This window comes from Corvus hawaiiensis, chromosome 5 (genome assembly GCF_020740725.1).
Source record: "Corvus hawaiiensis isolate bCorHaw1 chromosome 5, bCorHaw1.pri.cur, whole genome shotgun sequence".
In the NCBI taxonomy this organism is placed as follows: Eukaryota; Metazoa; Chordata; class Aves; order Passeriformes; family Corvidae; genus Corvus; species Corvus hawaiiensis.
Window position 1 is genome coordinate 49938330 of NC_063217.1, and position 16433 is coordinate 49954762.

Sequence of the window (16433 nt, forward strand, 5' to 3'; positions counted from 1 at the left end):
GTGATGTGCTGTTAATATGAACATTTCCTTCGAAATGATTAGATACTTTAAAATCAGCTTTGCTGAATGAAATTTTCATCCAAAGTATGCAGGGTTTTTTTTCCATTTGTGGCAAGAGCAACACTTTGAAGTAAGATCCGAGACTGGAAATGATCAGGAAGCATAGATCAGTTCTAGAGATAAATCTTCACGATTTGATAAAGGTTTCTGTGCGTAATCTCAGCTATCTCTGGCCACAATAACAGTACTATTAAAATAAAACCTGTAGGGGTGATAGAAAGTAAGAACTAAGACTCTTAACTGCATTCTGTTAATCTTCAATATTGACCACAGTCTCTCACAATTTCAGGGATAATGATTTAAAGGAAGTGAAAGACATGGAAAACCTTTAAACCCTGAATTCAGAGAACTAGGAGTCCATTCTCCTAGACAAACCCACTTAATGTGTTTTCCTCAGATGATCACCATATATTTTTTCTGAGGCTTACCCCTTATTAGCTCATAATTTTCCACTTCTCTTTGTCACACACTGGGATATGGATTACCAGTACAGTTTCTTGAGGCAGTTAGATTTGATCATCCTCCACATTTGAATCTATTTGTACATCCGGCATTGGGTACCTACATTAGCTGGTAAATTTAGTAAGCTGATCTTTCTCTAAGTTACTTACATAAGCAACAGAAAGAGAAGAGTAATGCAGCACACAGCTATGGAGCACCTAAATCGGGCTCTTGCTCTAAACTGTCCTCCAGAAAAGCATCTCTTTCCTTCAAATAAGTGGTCAATTTGTAAATTAAAAAACACTGCCACCTTAAATTAAACATAATTTATCAATAAAATATTGTTTTGTTGTTTTATACTCCTCCATTTGTATAGGAACAAATAAAGGTATCAGCACTCTACAACCCAGCATTTTTAGCAACTACTATTTTTGGAGAACAAATACTTAATAAACTTAACATCTGAGGGATCGATCACAGTGTTTGTGCATATGTGTTCTGTTTTCAAATTGTAGCTGTTAATCTCTGTGGTTAAGACTATGTATAAAGGGCAAAATCAGGATGCTTGAAAGATTTTAAGAAATCTTTTTTTTTTGCTTCAGTGACTTTAGGATCAGACTCTACATAAAAGTAGAATCAGAACATGTTCCAGAAAGTCGCTGCTAAACAGTACTGTGTAAACAGAATTGTTTTTTTCCAATCATTAAGTCTAATTAAATTTGAGAAGAGGTGAATTTGGTTTCTCAGGGTAAATGATGTTATTCTACTAGTTATTAGCTTAAATTATATTGCCATACGTGACTCTCACTGCAAACAAAATAATCCCTATTAATTTCATACTTTTTACTAACTTCGAGTAAAATTACTGAAGTGTGAAATGCTGTGTTAAAGACACCTTTTTGATATTCCACTGATGTGGATTATTCTAGTTTTGCTGTCATTTCCTTTAACAGGGAATACAGCCCAGAGAAGATTGTAGTTGCTTTTAGTTTCGTCTGTTGGCTCTGATCTTGCAATCTGCTGGAATGTGTAAGGACTGTGTATTCTAACATCTGCTCTATCCACTTTTCTTCTTGCTGTCGTTGTCATGCCCACCCTCTTAGCACTATTTAGTCATCACTAAACAGTCAGTGCTCTTTGCTGTTGTGTTATAGATCTTACAAACAGTTGTGATCAAAGTAAGTATTCGAGTGTTCTGTGTGATTCAAGACTCACCTCAGGTTCATTTCAGGGCAAGTGGCCACCCTCTTTTTCTGGCTAGTACCAGTAAAAAAGCAAGCATAACCTGAGCCTTGACTCCTCATTTCAGGGTTTGCATTTCACTCGGACTTAATAAATTGTATTTGGGTGATCTTCAATATGTTGCTCTTGCAGAGAGCAACTGTGGCTAAGCAAAGGCATAATTATTCACCTGGAATTACAAAGACTACAAAATCAGAAATTCTTATTACAATACAGTATTTTTAAAGATGCGAATACAATTCTTGAGCTTACCTTTCTCCTCTAAATACATTCCTGTCTTCATAGTAGCATTTCACTTACTAATGAGTAGCAGAGTTTTCAATTTTTCATTTTTTCTTCATTTCTCTAGGTTATTCAACAGAGAAATGAGGAGTGTGACCACATTCAATTTTTAATTGAAGAGAAAGAGTCTAAAGAAGAGGACTACTATGAGGACCTTGACAGATTTGAAGAAAATGGTACCCAAGAGTCTCGCATCAGTCCCTATACTTTCTGCAAGGCATTTCCTTTCCACATCATATTTGACAGAGATCTGGTGGTCACACAATGTGGCAATGCTATATACAGAGTCCTTCCACAGGTTAGATGATTCTTACGCATGGATAGCCGTAGAAATTCATAGTGATAGGTGCTTCACAGGGTAATTATAAAGATGAATAAAATAGATTTAGGATTCTCTGTCTAAACAGCATTCCCATGTAAGTGTATAATATTTACTAAATTGTGCTTCTCTTGTTTGAAAAAGGACTTGAAAATAGCCTAATTCTGTAACAGCTTTGTTCCTTATGGTCATGTCCATAGGCAGTAAGAGAATAATTTAAAATCTTTGTGATTTAATGGGGAAATGCATAAAGTATATATTCTCTTCCATTCAGTGTTGTCAGCTAAGAAAATGGAATATAATTGCTCTATATTATATAAAATATATATAAATAATATATATGTTTATAATTATTTATAATTATATATAATTATATATATAATTTTATATATAATATATATACTATATAATATATTTTAAATATTGTATATTTTTATTATAAAGCATAACAATATTTTTCTTTTCTTTTTGCTGTTTTTTAATATTCTAGCTACAGCCAGGAAATTGCAGTCTGTTGTCAGTTTTCTCCTTGGTCCGGCCTCATATTGATATTAGCTTCCATGGGATCCTCTCCCATATTAATACAGTCTTTGTACTGAGAACTAAGGTAACTAGAGAATATTTTCCCAGCTTTTCTTTAAGTAAAGGAAGTGTGTTTTGGAGAGATAAGTGCAGAAAGCTCAGAATTCTTCAGAGAAAATTCTCTGCACAGTAATATGCTCAGCCCCTTTTGAGTCTTGAGCCAAGAGAGAGTCACAGGTATGAATTTGTGTGTAGTTGTTGAGCAGAATGTTTTATAGGAATGGCGAAGTAAATGTACTTCATGTCTGATGCTTTCTCTGCAAGGGGCTAGTCTAGTATATGGCATTGTATCAAAGTAAATGTAGAAAGGTAATTACATTGACTTTTGCTTCATAACAGTGTGGCAGACAAATATGAAATGTGTTCTTGCTTGGGCCCGTACGTTCATACACAGATCTGTACCCTTTTCTCTAAAGAGAGCAGGAGATGAGGCGGGTGATAGGAACAGATGCAGCATGTAGAGTAACACCTACTACATTAAGGAGCCTGGTTATTTAAAGAAAACTGTACCTGAGAGAAACCAGGATGATTTCTTAGAGATGGTCACAGGCACAGATAGAACTTCACAGAATAGGCAATACTATCGTCAAAACTATTAAGAAATTATGTGGAAGAAAACAAGGAATTATGAACATGAATGTAAAGAAAGATACCATGCGTTGTGTCTTTAAGGTAGCGAATAGCAGTATTAAAATACAGGTAGTGCGTGGTGTTCAAATAAGAAATTAATCAGGGTTTAATGTAGGCTGTAAGTCTATTCCAGATATTCTCACTGCCTTCGTAGTGAATGCACTTATATACTAGGCCTGGTGCATAACACACCATTGCCCTTACACAGTTGTGACTTTTCATCACCAGGAGGGGCTGTTGGATGTGGAAAAGTTGGAGTGTGAAGATGAACTGACTGGCACAGAAATCAGCTGCTTACGGCTGAAAGGTCAAATGATCTACTTGCCTGAAGCAGACAGCATTCTCTTTCTTTGTTCGCCAAGGTACTTCAAACCTAGAGAGTTCTATAATACTGGTTTCCATTTTACAATTACTAATTTTAAGAACGCTTATGAGAGTAGTACGACAGAGACTAATTGGTTTGAATATTGATTTAATTGGTTTCGATGTGTTTATACTAAAAGAGGTAGGAGCATTTAAACATTGGAACTTGACTGATTATTAAATACTCAATATAAATATTGGGTTGCTCTGGCCCAGTTTGTACAAATTGTTATTCCTCATATTCCTTTTTTTTTTTTTCAAGTTTCGTCCTTTGTTTTTTACTCAGAGAGTGCTAAGAAATGTTACAATGATTTGGTTTTCTATGTGGGTTCATGTATATTTGCAGTAGTTTTATTATAATAGATCAGTGATAAGTGGTTGGAATGGGGGATTGAATGGAAAGATCCTTTAGCTAAGAGCATGTTAAACTAACACATCGGATTATGCAGTTACGATGCATTAACCTCCTGTGTAAAGGGGAGAGAGGGGATGATGACAGAAGGCAGAGAGCCTACCTTTACATAATCTCACTTTAATTTGTGTGCTGTAGTACATACATTTGATATGCTCATGGAACTCATAATAAGAATTCTGTATTTAAATGCAAAAATCAAGAGCCATGGGTTAACATGAATGATCACAAATAAGGTGTTTCGTAGAAGGGATATGTTGTTCAGCTCATCACAAGTTCAGAAGCTTCAGCTTTCTACTGTTATTCAGCAGACTCTGCTGTTTGAATTTTAAATGCTCCTCTGGCAAGTTTAATTTTATCCATATTATTATATACTTTTCTGCTTTGCAGTGTGATGAACTTGGATGATTTAACCAGGAGAGGTTTATATCTGAGTGATATTCCACTGCACGATGCTACCCGTGATCTGGTTCTTTTGGGAGAGCAGTTCAGAGAGGAATATAAACTGACTCAGGAGCTCGAGATCCTCACTGACAGACTGCAGCACACACTGCGTGCACTGGAAGATGAAAAGAAAAAGACAGACACGTAAGAACCAAATCTTGATTTTGAACTGAAACACTCAAAGCAATATATTATTTATAGCTACCCTCTTTAAAAAATAACAGAATCTTGTAGGGAATATCAGAGATAATCAGGACTGGTAATTTTGGAGTCAAGAAAGAACATTTAATAGGGTATTTCTTTATTTAGGTTGTCAAATGTCACCCACAGTCTAGGCCATTATATGCCTAGATGTTTTGATGGCTCCCTCCCTGATAAGAAAAGTTATAAAAAGTGAGCTGACAATTCTTTTTTATTTGTGAATTACTTAAAATTTTGGAAACTTATATGCAGTCACTGTAGCAGAGGTGAATTTGATGAATGCCCAAGTGCTGTTGTTTGACAGAGTTCAGTAAACCAAATTTGTCTTTCTGGGACAGGTTAACAGAACAGAAAAACATAATTTATAAATCTTGAAAATAGTTCGTGTAAAGCTGAAATTTTGCAATGGCCTAATGCTATGAATTTGATTATAGTTACTTGTAGAAATGAATTTGGGTTTATCTAGATATAAGTACCTAAAACTAACACATAACAGTAAGTGTGCACTGGGCCCCAAATCCAATTCTGCAGATAACTATAAAGTCAAATTCAAGGGTCATTACTCTTTGGCATCTCAGCTCAACAATGACTGGCAAATTAAACAAAAGCTTGTGTGAAAAGTAGTGTGGGGTTCATTTATAAAACATAGTCCCATCTCTGTATTAATTCTATTGACAGATACATTTTTTCTGTAATGGAGCATGGAAAAAGGGATGGACAGGAGAACCAGAGAAAACAAAGCATAAGAAGTATCTTTTCCTCTTCATGCCTTTTGGCTTGCTTTAAAAAGTCATTTTATCTTCAGGAATTCTAGCCTTCATGGCAGCTGCTGGAACAGACAGTGTCAGTTACTGTATGATGTGCCAAAAGTATTCACTAATTATAACTCATGCAGTAGTGAACTTGCCAAAAAGGCAACTAATGAGGGTTTGTGCAGGAGGCTGTGTACAAAATGATGTTCAAGATTTGTGAAACAGTCAGAGATCTTCAGCTTGTCCACTTAGGTGTGTCAGGAGGGAAATGGACCTTAAGATAGCAGTTAGAAAGTTGAAGGAATACACATGAGAATAGGGTGAATTTCTGTGTGTGATTGGATTTTGTGTAACTTATAATATGAACAAGTGTTAATATGTCATATAGACTAGTAATTAAAGACACTCTAACCCTAAAAGCAGCATGCTCAACAGAGAGTAAGCATTTAGAATGCATGAATTGATCAGAGGTGGAACAACTCTTTGATCCTCTTCATGGTCTTTTTAGCAGTTTTTATGGTTCTGTGAGCAAAAACATACTAAATAAGCTGAGTGATCCAAGACACTATTAACAGATCATGTCAGAAGAATTAGTAATATATGTCTCATTTTGTTGATAATTTAGATGCATTAATGTGTGTTTGAAATGGCATGCTGATGTAGATCAGTTCCTGTTTTCCAAATAACATATTCTTCAGTAAACATCTTTTCTGTTGCTTATTGATGATGGAAGTATATTATAAGCCCTGTGGGGGGGTAGGAAGTTAATATATGAAGAGTGGTGCTGAAAACACCTTTCTTCACATTCTCTCTGTTTTGTTTGTGCCTTTCTTTCCTTACCTGTGTAGATTACTGTACTCTGTTCTACCGCCATCAGTGGCAAATGAGCTGAGACACAAGCGTCCTGTTCCAGCCAAGCGCTATGACAATGTCACCATTCTGTTCAGTGGCATTGTGGGATTCAATGCCTTTTGTAGTAAACACGCCTCTGGAGAGGGAGCCATGAAAATTGTCAACCTTTTAAATGATCTTTACACAAGATTTGATATTCTGACTGATTCACGAAGGAATCCATTTGTTTATAAGGTAAGCATAGATTTTTAAAGTATCTAATCTGTTACTTTTCGATAATTTACTATCGTAAATTTTCCAGTCTTTTCTTGGATTTTAGGCATTTTAAAAAAACCCATATGTTCTCAGTCTGATATTAGATATCTACAGAAGAGTATGTTGGTTATCTCTAAATGTGTGAGGGAACATAAAGTGCTAAGTTCTCATTACGATTTCTGCAGTTACCCATTAGGTGCACATACAAATGTACTTCCACATTTAGCATATGTGAACTTACACAAGACATTTGTGGTTCTTCTGACCTTGTGCTTTAAGTTTTTCAGTCCTGTTCCTGGGTCTTCTAGTTGTAAATCATAATTTATTACTCAGTTACTCAATGTGAATTTCATTCCTTCATTAGGAGTGAGGTGTAGTTGCAAATGTGGCTGGTAGCAGGAAGGTACAGAGAGAGATACATATGTAACCCATACATATGTCCATGTGTTTGCTTGTGTGTTTATATCTATGAAGTTCATTCCTGGCTTTTACTAGAACTGAATTTTATGGCCTGTACTGTGTGAATCAAGGGTGTGAGTCAGAACAAACATAGAGCTCAGTTTCGTTGAGAAGACACCAGAAGAGAGACTCAGGTTTACACAATCACAGTGTCAATGTAAGTTGTTACGTGGTGGGTTTACAATAAATTCTCTTCAATAACAAGCACAGATGACAGTAATTAGGGTGATTTGAATGAAAGGGAACTATTTGAAAGGACAAGCAGTCTTGAAGGAAGCACTACATCAATTCTAGTACTCCAAAAGGCATAATAATAATTGAAAAAAATCTGTCTTTATAGGTGGAAACAGTTGGGGACAAGTATATGACAGTGAGTGGTCTACCAGAGCCTTGCATGCATCATGCACGATCTATCTGCCACCTGGCTTTGGATATGATGGAAATAGCAGGCCAAGTTCAAGTAGATGGTGAGCCTGTACAGGTTAGTAAATGTGGGCTTGAACGGAAAACCCGTTCTTTGATAGGATGATAATGCTTTGAAATACGGTAATGCTCTAGTCCCAGTCTGTGCAAGCTTTGTTATTGTTAGATTTTGAGACTGATTTGTACAAATAATGTGAGAAGTCACATGTAGCTGTGACATGTGCAGTTCCCAGACCTTAAAATGCCTATTGTGCTTTAAAAGGTAAAGGACTAATTTAGGTCCACATCATTTATGTCAGTTTTCTGATCGTTTCAATATAATCAATGAATTCCTATTGTGCATCAAGAAAAATCTGTTGAGTCTTCTTCAACTCAATGAACAAAAGAATAATATTCCCTCCCTGATATTTTTGATTACACCTCAGATTCTCCTGTCAGAATGAGAAATTATTGCATTAAAAAGAGCAGTACAGTTCCATAGACAGTTACAGCAATGACTGCTGACACTAGTGTGTATTAGTGGAAGTTCACACATTGTGGGACTTTACAGAGATGTTGTGGCACTGATAACAGAATTGGGCAAGCAGCATTGGCTGTCCTCATCAGAAGGTTGTGAGCAGAAAATGATTGATTGCAATGCATATTTCTATTTACATGAATGTTACCATTCTATCACCTAGCTTAGAGCTGTGTAGTTCACTTATCATGGAGGAAAGCAGTGAGAAGTGATTTGGGGCTTTACAATAACTGTACCATGCTACAAGAACAAGCTTCTCCCTGTCCTATCTCTTGAGCTTCTGAATACAAAATACCATGATTTTTCCTTTGAGAAACATCTTTTTTTCTTGACCTATGCCATCCATTTCTGCACCTTCTGAGCGCTCACTAAACACAGACCTTCAGAGTATGCCTCTCTGCCCACCTTTTTTCTTTATTTTCACAGTATATAATAACAGCAGGATGCATGCTGGAAAATTACAGAGTTTGATTATTCATGTGGAAGTCAGAGGCACGACACTGTACTTAAGTTAAAAAACAAAGAAGTGACAAAACCCACAGAATGAAAGGTTTTGAAGAAGCAGGAGTAGCACATTGGAAAAATAAACTCTAATAGATAAAAATGACATATACCCTGTATTTAGTCAGAAGCATCAGATTACTTACCTCAATTTTGAATATTCAAACTTAATTTTTTCTCTCTAAAGATAACAATAGGAATCCATACTGGTGAGGTAGTCACAGGTGTCATAGGTCAAAGGATGCCACGGTACTGTCTCTTTGGAAATACTGTGAATCTAACAAGCAGGACAGAAACTACTGGAGAAAAGGGAAAGATCAATGTCTCTGAATATACTTACAGGTGAGTGATGTATTATTTTTATTGGTGTTGACATCTTAAAATAATTCACTTTGTCAGCATACCATAAAAGTTTTTTTGGAGTTGAAAGTGACAGTCCTCTTGCAAACATTATTTAAGTATGTGACTTCTCATGAAACTGTTTGGCAAACTGCATTATGATACACAATTACTGGCATGCAAACATAATAATGATATAGAGATAGATTTGAATCTTTTGATAGTTTGCTCACATACCTGTAGCAAGTTTAATATTTTACATAGTGTGTGGTGTACATGTAAAGTGCATTCATTTACATGTTTTCTCTTTCAATTTCAGGTGTCTCATGACACCAGAAAATTCAGATCCTCAGTTCCACCTGGAGTACAGGGGTCCAGTTTCTATGAAGGGCAAAAAAGAGCCAATGCAGGTTTGGTTTTTGTCCAGAAAGAGTACAGAGACAGAGGTATGAGTAACTAGAGTGTAATTTTGTTCTTTTCAAACAAGGTGTAAACATTAAAAATTTAATCTAAACCACTGAGATCCATTTACATTTTCAAAACTAAATGTTCCGTAGAAAAAAAATGAAGAGTTTTGTGCAACGCTCTTTCATTAACACATTTACTATCTTGACAGTACTTGAAAGTCCTTGATTATTTGTCTTTGCAGTTTGTGCGGTTCCTGAAAGAATACTTTTGATTTCAAAAAGTCCTTGAGGGAATGCCAAGTGTTTAAATATTTATATCTCCCTCTTACAGATTTCTGCACTGTACTAGATTTTGCAGTATAATGTCAGTTTCTGTTTAGCTGACATGTCTGGTTATCAGCACTTCAAAATTTGCCATGTGCTTTCTTGCAGTGGGTGAAAAAATGTGCCTTCAAATATTTAGGCAACAGTCAAGCAACTACTTGCAAGCAAATTTACACCTAATGTGTATGGTGGTCTCTTAACCCCAGATGGCATCTGCTTGTTCAGACTGTTGCATGGCAGAGGTCCCACTTCAGAAATACACAGGGTGAAAACTACTTCTTGTAAATGACATATGAGCCAAAATCGTCAAAATGAGGTAGGGTAAAGCTCTTCAAGCACTGAGGGCTCTTTAAGCTTGTGCCTCAGTTTCAGAATTCTGGGCATGTATTATCCAGAATTTCAGTAAAAGCCAGTGAGATCTAGACTCAAAGTGTGCTACAAACTTAGACAATGAGGTTACAGTATGCCAACTGCTTTGCCATAGCTGAGCGGGCGCATACGTTCCATCCATTGTCAACAGGAAGAAAAAAAGATAAAAGTGATTTACATAGCTTGAATTTTGCCCTGAAGCAATACAAAAAGAACGAGTTTTCAGCTAATGTATTTAATCTTAAAAACACACTTGACTAAAATAATGAAAGTCATCAATTACCTTGGCTGAAATAATTCTTGTAAGTCAGAGGAAATTAATTATGTGTCCGAATACTCATGTACTTCTGAAAAAGTAATTTAGGCTGTTAAACTCTTTAGGCTTTTTAGGAGATTTAATCCAGATTTATTACTACTGGTACCCAAGTATATGAACACTGACTTTTTAATGGTAACTCCCAGTATTAACCCTGCATTTTAATCCTGTATTTTAATATATATTACTTAAAATTATATTCTGGGTGCCACTTTTGAGAATACTTTTCTATTCTTATTCTGCAGTAAGATAACTATAATTTCACATGGCTACCATTATTTCAAATCTATTGTTGTATTTAAAATATATTTTAATTAAACACCTTTCACCTTTTTTTCTGCATTATAAATGTCCTATCATTTGTAGCAAGGCACGTTATAATTTTAAATCTAAATTTCAGAGAGGTACTGAGTCAGGTGGGTATTTTCCTTGTTTCAGCCTAACACATGTTTAATATGAATATAAGGTTTGTGTAGTTTAAGACTTTAAATATTGCAGTTGCCTTTCAGAGATCTTGTACAACAGTTGGTTTTGTTAATCCTCACAGCAGTCCTGAGAGGCACTTGGTAATACAATTATCCAGTAATTGAGCTTTGTAGAGGGAGACATGGGGGCAGGAATAAACCTGACCAAGAAACACTGTGAGCCTGATTTTCAGGAGCACTTAAGACTCACAGTTTGAGCACACTCAAAAGGTCTTTCTAATTTTGTTAGTTTTTGTTAATTCTGAAATTCAGATATAGATGTAATTCTTAGAGGCAGAACGACTTCTCCCATGACAGGTGTCTCTTCTAAAGTGTACTAAGTTTTGGAGCATAGATTAGAAAAATGCATTGATGTGACGATATGAACTGATAATCATTTTGTCAGAGGTGATTTTGAAAAGTGAAATAATACAATCCTCTAATCTTTCGATTCTTTTTCACTCCCTGCACAATTTTATCTGTCCATACACAAAAAATGCACAAAGTTTTACTCTTTTAAGATTTTCTGAACTGTTTGCAATTTCTTGTGTGAAGGTACTCTTCATGGGGTTTTTTTCTGGCACTTTATAGGCTGTGCATAATAGTTTTAATCCAAAATCAGAAATCAGATAACCAACTTTTTATATTTGATCACTTTAAAGTAATCACTTTGCTTTAGTCACGGGTGTAGTCTTGATTTTCTTTCCAGAAGTTTTTCAGAATGCTAATATATTATTGTGTGCAGTGCCATTTATTTCAGGGGGACTGTACATAACAATAAATATGGCATGTTACCATATATTCAGAAACTAATTGTAAACTTCTGAGAGGTCACTCCAGAATATTGCAAGAAGTGCCATATAGAAGTAAATGTGAAAATATTTCTTAAATCATCCTAAAGATACTTCTAATGATTATGCTTTTACTGTGAAGTTTTCTACCTCCATTACCTTTAGTCTAGGATCAATGCACATCACTGATGTATTTTTCTTTTCATTATATCCGTTAGAGGGTTATTAGCTCAGCATTTGCAAATCTATCAGAGTAATCTTTTACTCTGAAGACCGGTAATAAATACATGGTGAGGAAAAAGGACAAAATATTTACAGATGCCATAAGAGATGTGAAACCAAGGCTTAAAATATGCTTTTGCTCTACTAGGCCTGTAGGAAATGGTAGGGTTGAAGCAGCTCAGCATGCCTCAAACTTGATTCCTGGGTTGACATCTCTAATATCAGTCCCCATGAACAGCAGTTATTTCTGAGAAAGACCTAATTTACAAGAATAAGTGTTGGTTTGGAGTGCTGCTCCTTCACTTCTTTGCCACTTCTATCTCTTCCATGATACCAGTACAGCAAAATGTAGAATTGCATCAGAAGCACATAGAACAAAGCAGCTGTGACCAATTACTCATTTTGCATCTTCTTGTTTGCGTGTTATAAGATTATTTATTACCATCTTTATTACTTTAACAGAGGTTCAGGTGAAGTTTCTCTCTTGAGAAACAGATTTGTTGTAAAAAATAAATCTTGCCGAGAGCCTCAAATGTATGACTGCAATTTTCATTCCTCCCCACTTTCTAGTATCTTTCTCTTCTGCCCCGTTCCCATGTTACTGGTGGGATCAAGTTGAAATGTCTCTGTCAGAGTTGGTAGTTCACCAGGGCATGTAGGAATTGTTTCATTCCTACATAAAATACATACGAAAGAAATACATGCACTACCTATGCTTTTTTTATTATTATTATTATTATTTACTGATACTGGTTGCAAGTTGTAAAATGTATTTTGTCACTGCATTAACCCACCTTGTTGCTTCAAAGAAAATTCCTTACTTCTCAAATTCTGCTTGCATGCTCTCAAGGAAACAAAGCAAGATGCTTCCTGAGCTGAGGGAAGAGGAAGAGGATGCTGAATAGGGTGCAATACTGTCTCCAAATAGGGTGCCAGGCAGTAAGGTTGTGTTATGGATGTTATTTCACATTATATCTCCCACTGCCATGTGCAATACCATTGTCTTTTGCCCTACTCCTGAAGTCATACTTACCATTTTTCTCCAGGCTTGCTTGCTAATTTTTTGTCCTTATTGTTTGGTACTGTTATATCTCTGCTATGAGCATGTATTTCAAGCTTTCCTTTTTTTGATATGCATTTTTGCATGTCAGTCATGTGACCATTCCTACCACCAGATAATATTGAATGAAACCATGTAGTATGCACACCACAACTAATGACTTCAATCTGATGCTTCGTATCTTCATCTTCATCTCTGAAGTACTGTGGTTATGTGAATTGATGACATTTCTGGAAAGATAGGTATTTCAGTTGATAGGCAGAACAATGAACCTAAGGAACTGTATTTAATAATAATACCTAAAGCGGCATTATAAAAATTATTGTATAAATGTTATCAGATTTAGTTCTGCTATTACCATGCTTCCCATTCGTTTTGTGAATAACACTTGATGCTCTTTAAATTCCTGGTTAGAAAAAGGGTTCTCATTTGATATCATCCTGCATTTTCCCTTTGTGGACACTCTGTAGACATCTTCTGTATTGAAAGGGGACGGCTGTGTTTCTGATACTGCCATTTGAAGCATGTGCCAATGTACTTTTACTGAAATGCTGTTCACTTGCAATGTATTTCTCATTGATTTATATAAACTAAATTAAATTGTCATATTAATAATAGATTACTGGACAATTTCAGACCACTTGTAGTGCATTGATTCTCATCTGATGTAGCCCCTGGAGTTGAAAGGCATGCTGCTGGGACGTGGTTGACATGGTTGCCTTTTGGTTTGGTCTCTCTAATTTCAGAAATGATCTAATTTTATTCCTTGAGAGGACCTGGTAATGTTCTAGGCATCATGACATAATTAAGGGATGTAAAGCTTGAAGGGACATGGTGTGTTTCATCAGCTGATACAGTTAGTAAAAGTGGACAAGGTTTCAGATGCATAGACCTTCCATAACTTTAATATATAGTACATTTTTATGTGAATAGTATCTGTTCTTATATGACTGATCATTTCTGAATATTTGCATTATAAAATAGGATAGTGCAATTACTTTGTGTATAAAAATTGTCTATATCTAGTATATCTTACTAGCACAGAATATATATGTATAAATGTTTCATGTTAATGTGCAAAAGAAATTGCAATAAATTATTTTTTCCACTGACTTCTAGAAATCTTGGGATTTTCTTTTGGTATAAAACTTTATTTCATTGTTTGATATCAAAACAAGTATTTTCTCCATTAAATAATTTGCAGTTTGAATTTAAGTAAATTGTTGAGTCATCGGTCCGATGTTTGTAAATTACCAAGTGTCTCACACATTCAGGTTAATGGATCACATCTTCAAATTAAAGTAGTGTTCAAAATATTTAGGTTAATGCTTCAGAAATAGTAGTTGAAGTGACAAAAAATCCATACACCTTCCTTTGAAACTCTTGGACGATATTTAACAATCAAAAATGATTAGCCATACACTTGGGAGCAGGATACCTTATCAACCAAATTTCCTTTAGGAATGGGAAATGAAGAGAGGAGAACACATACTTGCTTCCCCATCATCTCACTGTCGGACAGCAACACATCCCAGCACACCATCAGAGGTTGCCCTCACTCAGGTAGATACACAGGAGTAATTTGGATTGATCAAGTTGTTCAAGGTTACAAAAACTCTGAAGCACATGGGATTTGTGACAGCTGTGGTTGTGTGTTGATGTAATTCATGCAAATGCCTCTGAAGAAACTGAAATTCTGTATCACACTTCAAGCTAATGGAAGATGGTGTGCCAGAAAACTTAAATAATGCTCTGGGTTTATATTGTACCTTCTTAATAATTTCAAAATATTAATGCTCCTATTAAGCTACTTTGTAACGTAACCAGTTTCTTAAAGCATAGAATAATAGCTCATATTGTGTTCATGTAGGAGCTTTTTATCTCAGTTCAGTTTAGGCGCTTAACCACTTCTGTTACTAAAACTGGTCTTAAATGCTGCATTCAACTACTAAATTTATGGTTTGGTTAAATATTACTCTCAGCTAACAGTTAAACATTTCTGCAGGTATTTAGTTCTTTTATGTGTGTTCTACTGCCTCTTATATTTAATTGTAGAGATTTGCCTTTCCAATAGAAGCTCTCCAGCTGAAACATGAGGCAGAGCAATTACCAAAGTCTGTTTCAAAGGTCTTTATAAATGGATGTATTTTATTCTGGTATTTTTTGTAAAAAAAAATGGAACAAAGAGAAGAAAGGGGAAATCAGCCATGAAATTGCAAATTATGGAATGCTTAGTTATTTTCAGTCTCCTGGATCTTATGCATTCCTTTGAATTCAGACAGGCAAGGCAAATTGATTTTCGGTGGTGTTTGTGCTTTGGCTGTGCAGGGGACTCTGTGACTCCACTGCTGTATTAAAGTGGGCCCTGCATTCGGCTTCCAAACTGCTGATTCAGTCTTTGGTAGGAACAACCTCTGGGAACATAACTTCATCTTTGATTTTTTTTTTTTTTTTAAACAAAATGATAAACAATGGATGAGATGCTCATTTGGATATCTGCTTACAGGATTATCACAGAAATGTCTTCACTGAAAGGGTGGTCAGGCACTGGAACAGGCTGCCCAGGGACGTGGTAGAATCACCATCCCTGGAAATGTTCAAAGGGCACACAGATGCAGCACTTGGGAGTGTGGTTTGTGAACACAGCAGTGCTAAGTTAACAGCTGGACTCAATGGTCTTAGAGTTGTTTTCCAAACTGTGATTCTCTGTACAGGACATCCTCCAGGAGGGACACATGTGAGGTTTTTTTATTACTTGGTTCCAGTGTTTAAGGTGGTGCAAATCATATCCGACTGGTTCCAAGCTCACTTTTGAAAGACAATCATATGTACAAGAAGGAAATAGGAAGGGATGTGCTAGCATCTGATATGAATAAAAAGTGGGTGATGCTGGAGGCCCCAGAACCTTTGCTTTGAACAAACCTCTAGTAAAATCTAAAGCTATTAAATGAGTGTGCTGCAGGCAGTTGTGCACTACAGTACACACTCTTGTACTCTGAAATGTTGATGGCCTTCTCAGTAGCACCTGTCTCCATGGATCCAGAGGAAGGCCTGAGGCATTTGTATCCTAAAATGTGTTTTTTGTCCACAGACAGGCCAACACTTTACTGTATTGTCACAAACTGTAAAATGGTTATTCCGTGCATTTCTAGAGCCATCATATATTAAAAAAAGAAGAGAAAAAGTTGGGTCATCGTGTTCTAGCACTATGAGAACTTGAAGAGAATTTAGTATTCATGTTCTCCAGACAGTCAGCATACTGGTACAAATGGGAGCTTATAGCAATTTTAAATTAATTCTGCCAGTCACTGTGTTGGCTTACCATCTTCAAGTAAAGGGAATTGACTGGATTTGTAGTCCTATTTTATTTTAACAAGATTTTATTTTTCATTATAACAAGATTCTT

At 35.8% G+C, this 16433-nt stretch overlaps 1 protein-coding gene across 2 annotated transcripts in view; it reads left to right on the forward strand.

The window, feature by feature from the left end:
* Positions 1 to 14139, forward strand: part of GUCY1B1 (guanylate cyclase 1 soluble subunit beta 1) — a 42532-nt gene extending 28393 nt beyond the window's left edge. For both annotated transcript variants that reach the window (XM_048303685.1, XM_048303686.1), the window contains exons 6-14: positions 2093 to 2323; positions 2835 to 2951; positions 3785 to 3918; positions 4722 to 4919; positions 6577 to 6814; positions 7635 to 7775; positions 8923 to 9077; positions 9394 to 9520; positions 12818 to 14139. In XM_048303685.1, the coding sequence (XP_048159642.1) occupies positions 2093 to 2323; positions 2835 to 2951; positions 3785 to 3918; positions 4722 to 4919; positions 6577 to 6814; positions 7635 to 7775; positions 8923 to 9077; positions 9394 to 9520; positions 12818 to 12841 (1365 nt within the window). In that variant the 3' untranslated portion in view covers positions 12842 to 14139. The remainder of the gene's footprint in view (positions 1 to 2092; positions 2324 to 2834; positions 2952 to 3784; positions 3919 to 4721; positions 4920 to 6576; positions 6815 to 7634; positions 7776 to 8922; positions 9078 to 9393; positions 9521 to 12817) is intronic.
* The last annotated feature ends 2294 nt before the right edge of the window (positions 14140 to 16433 follow it).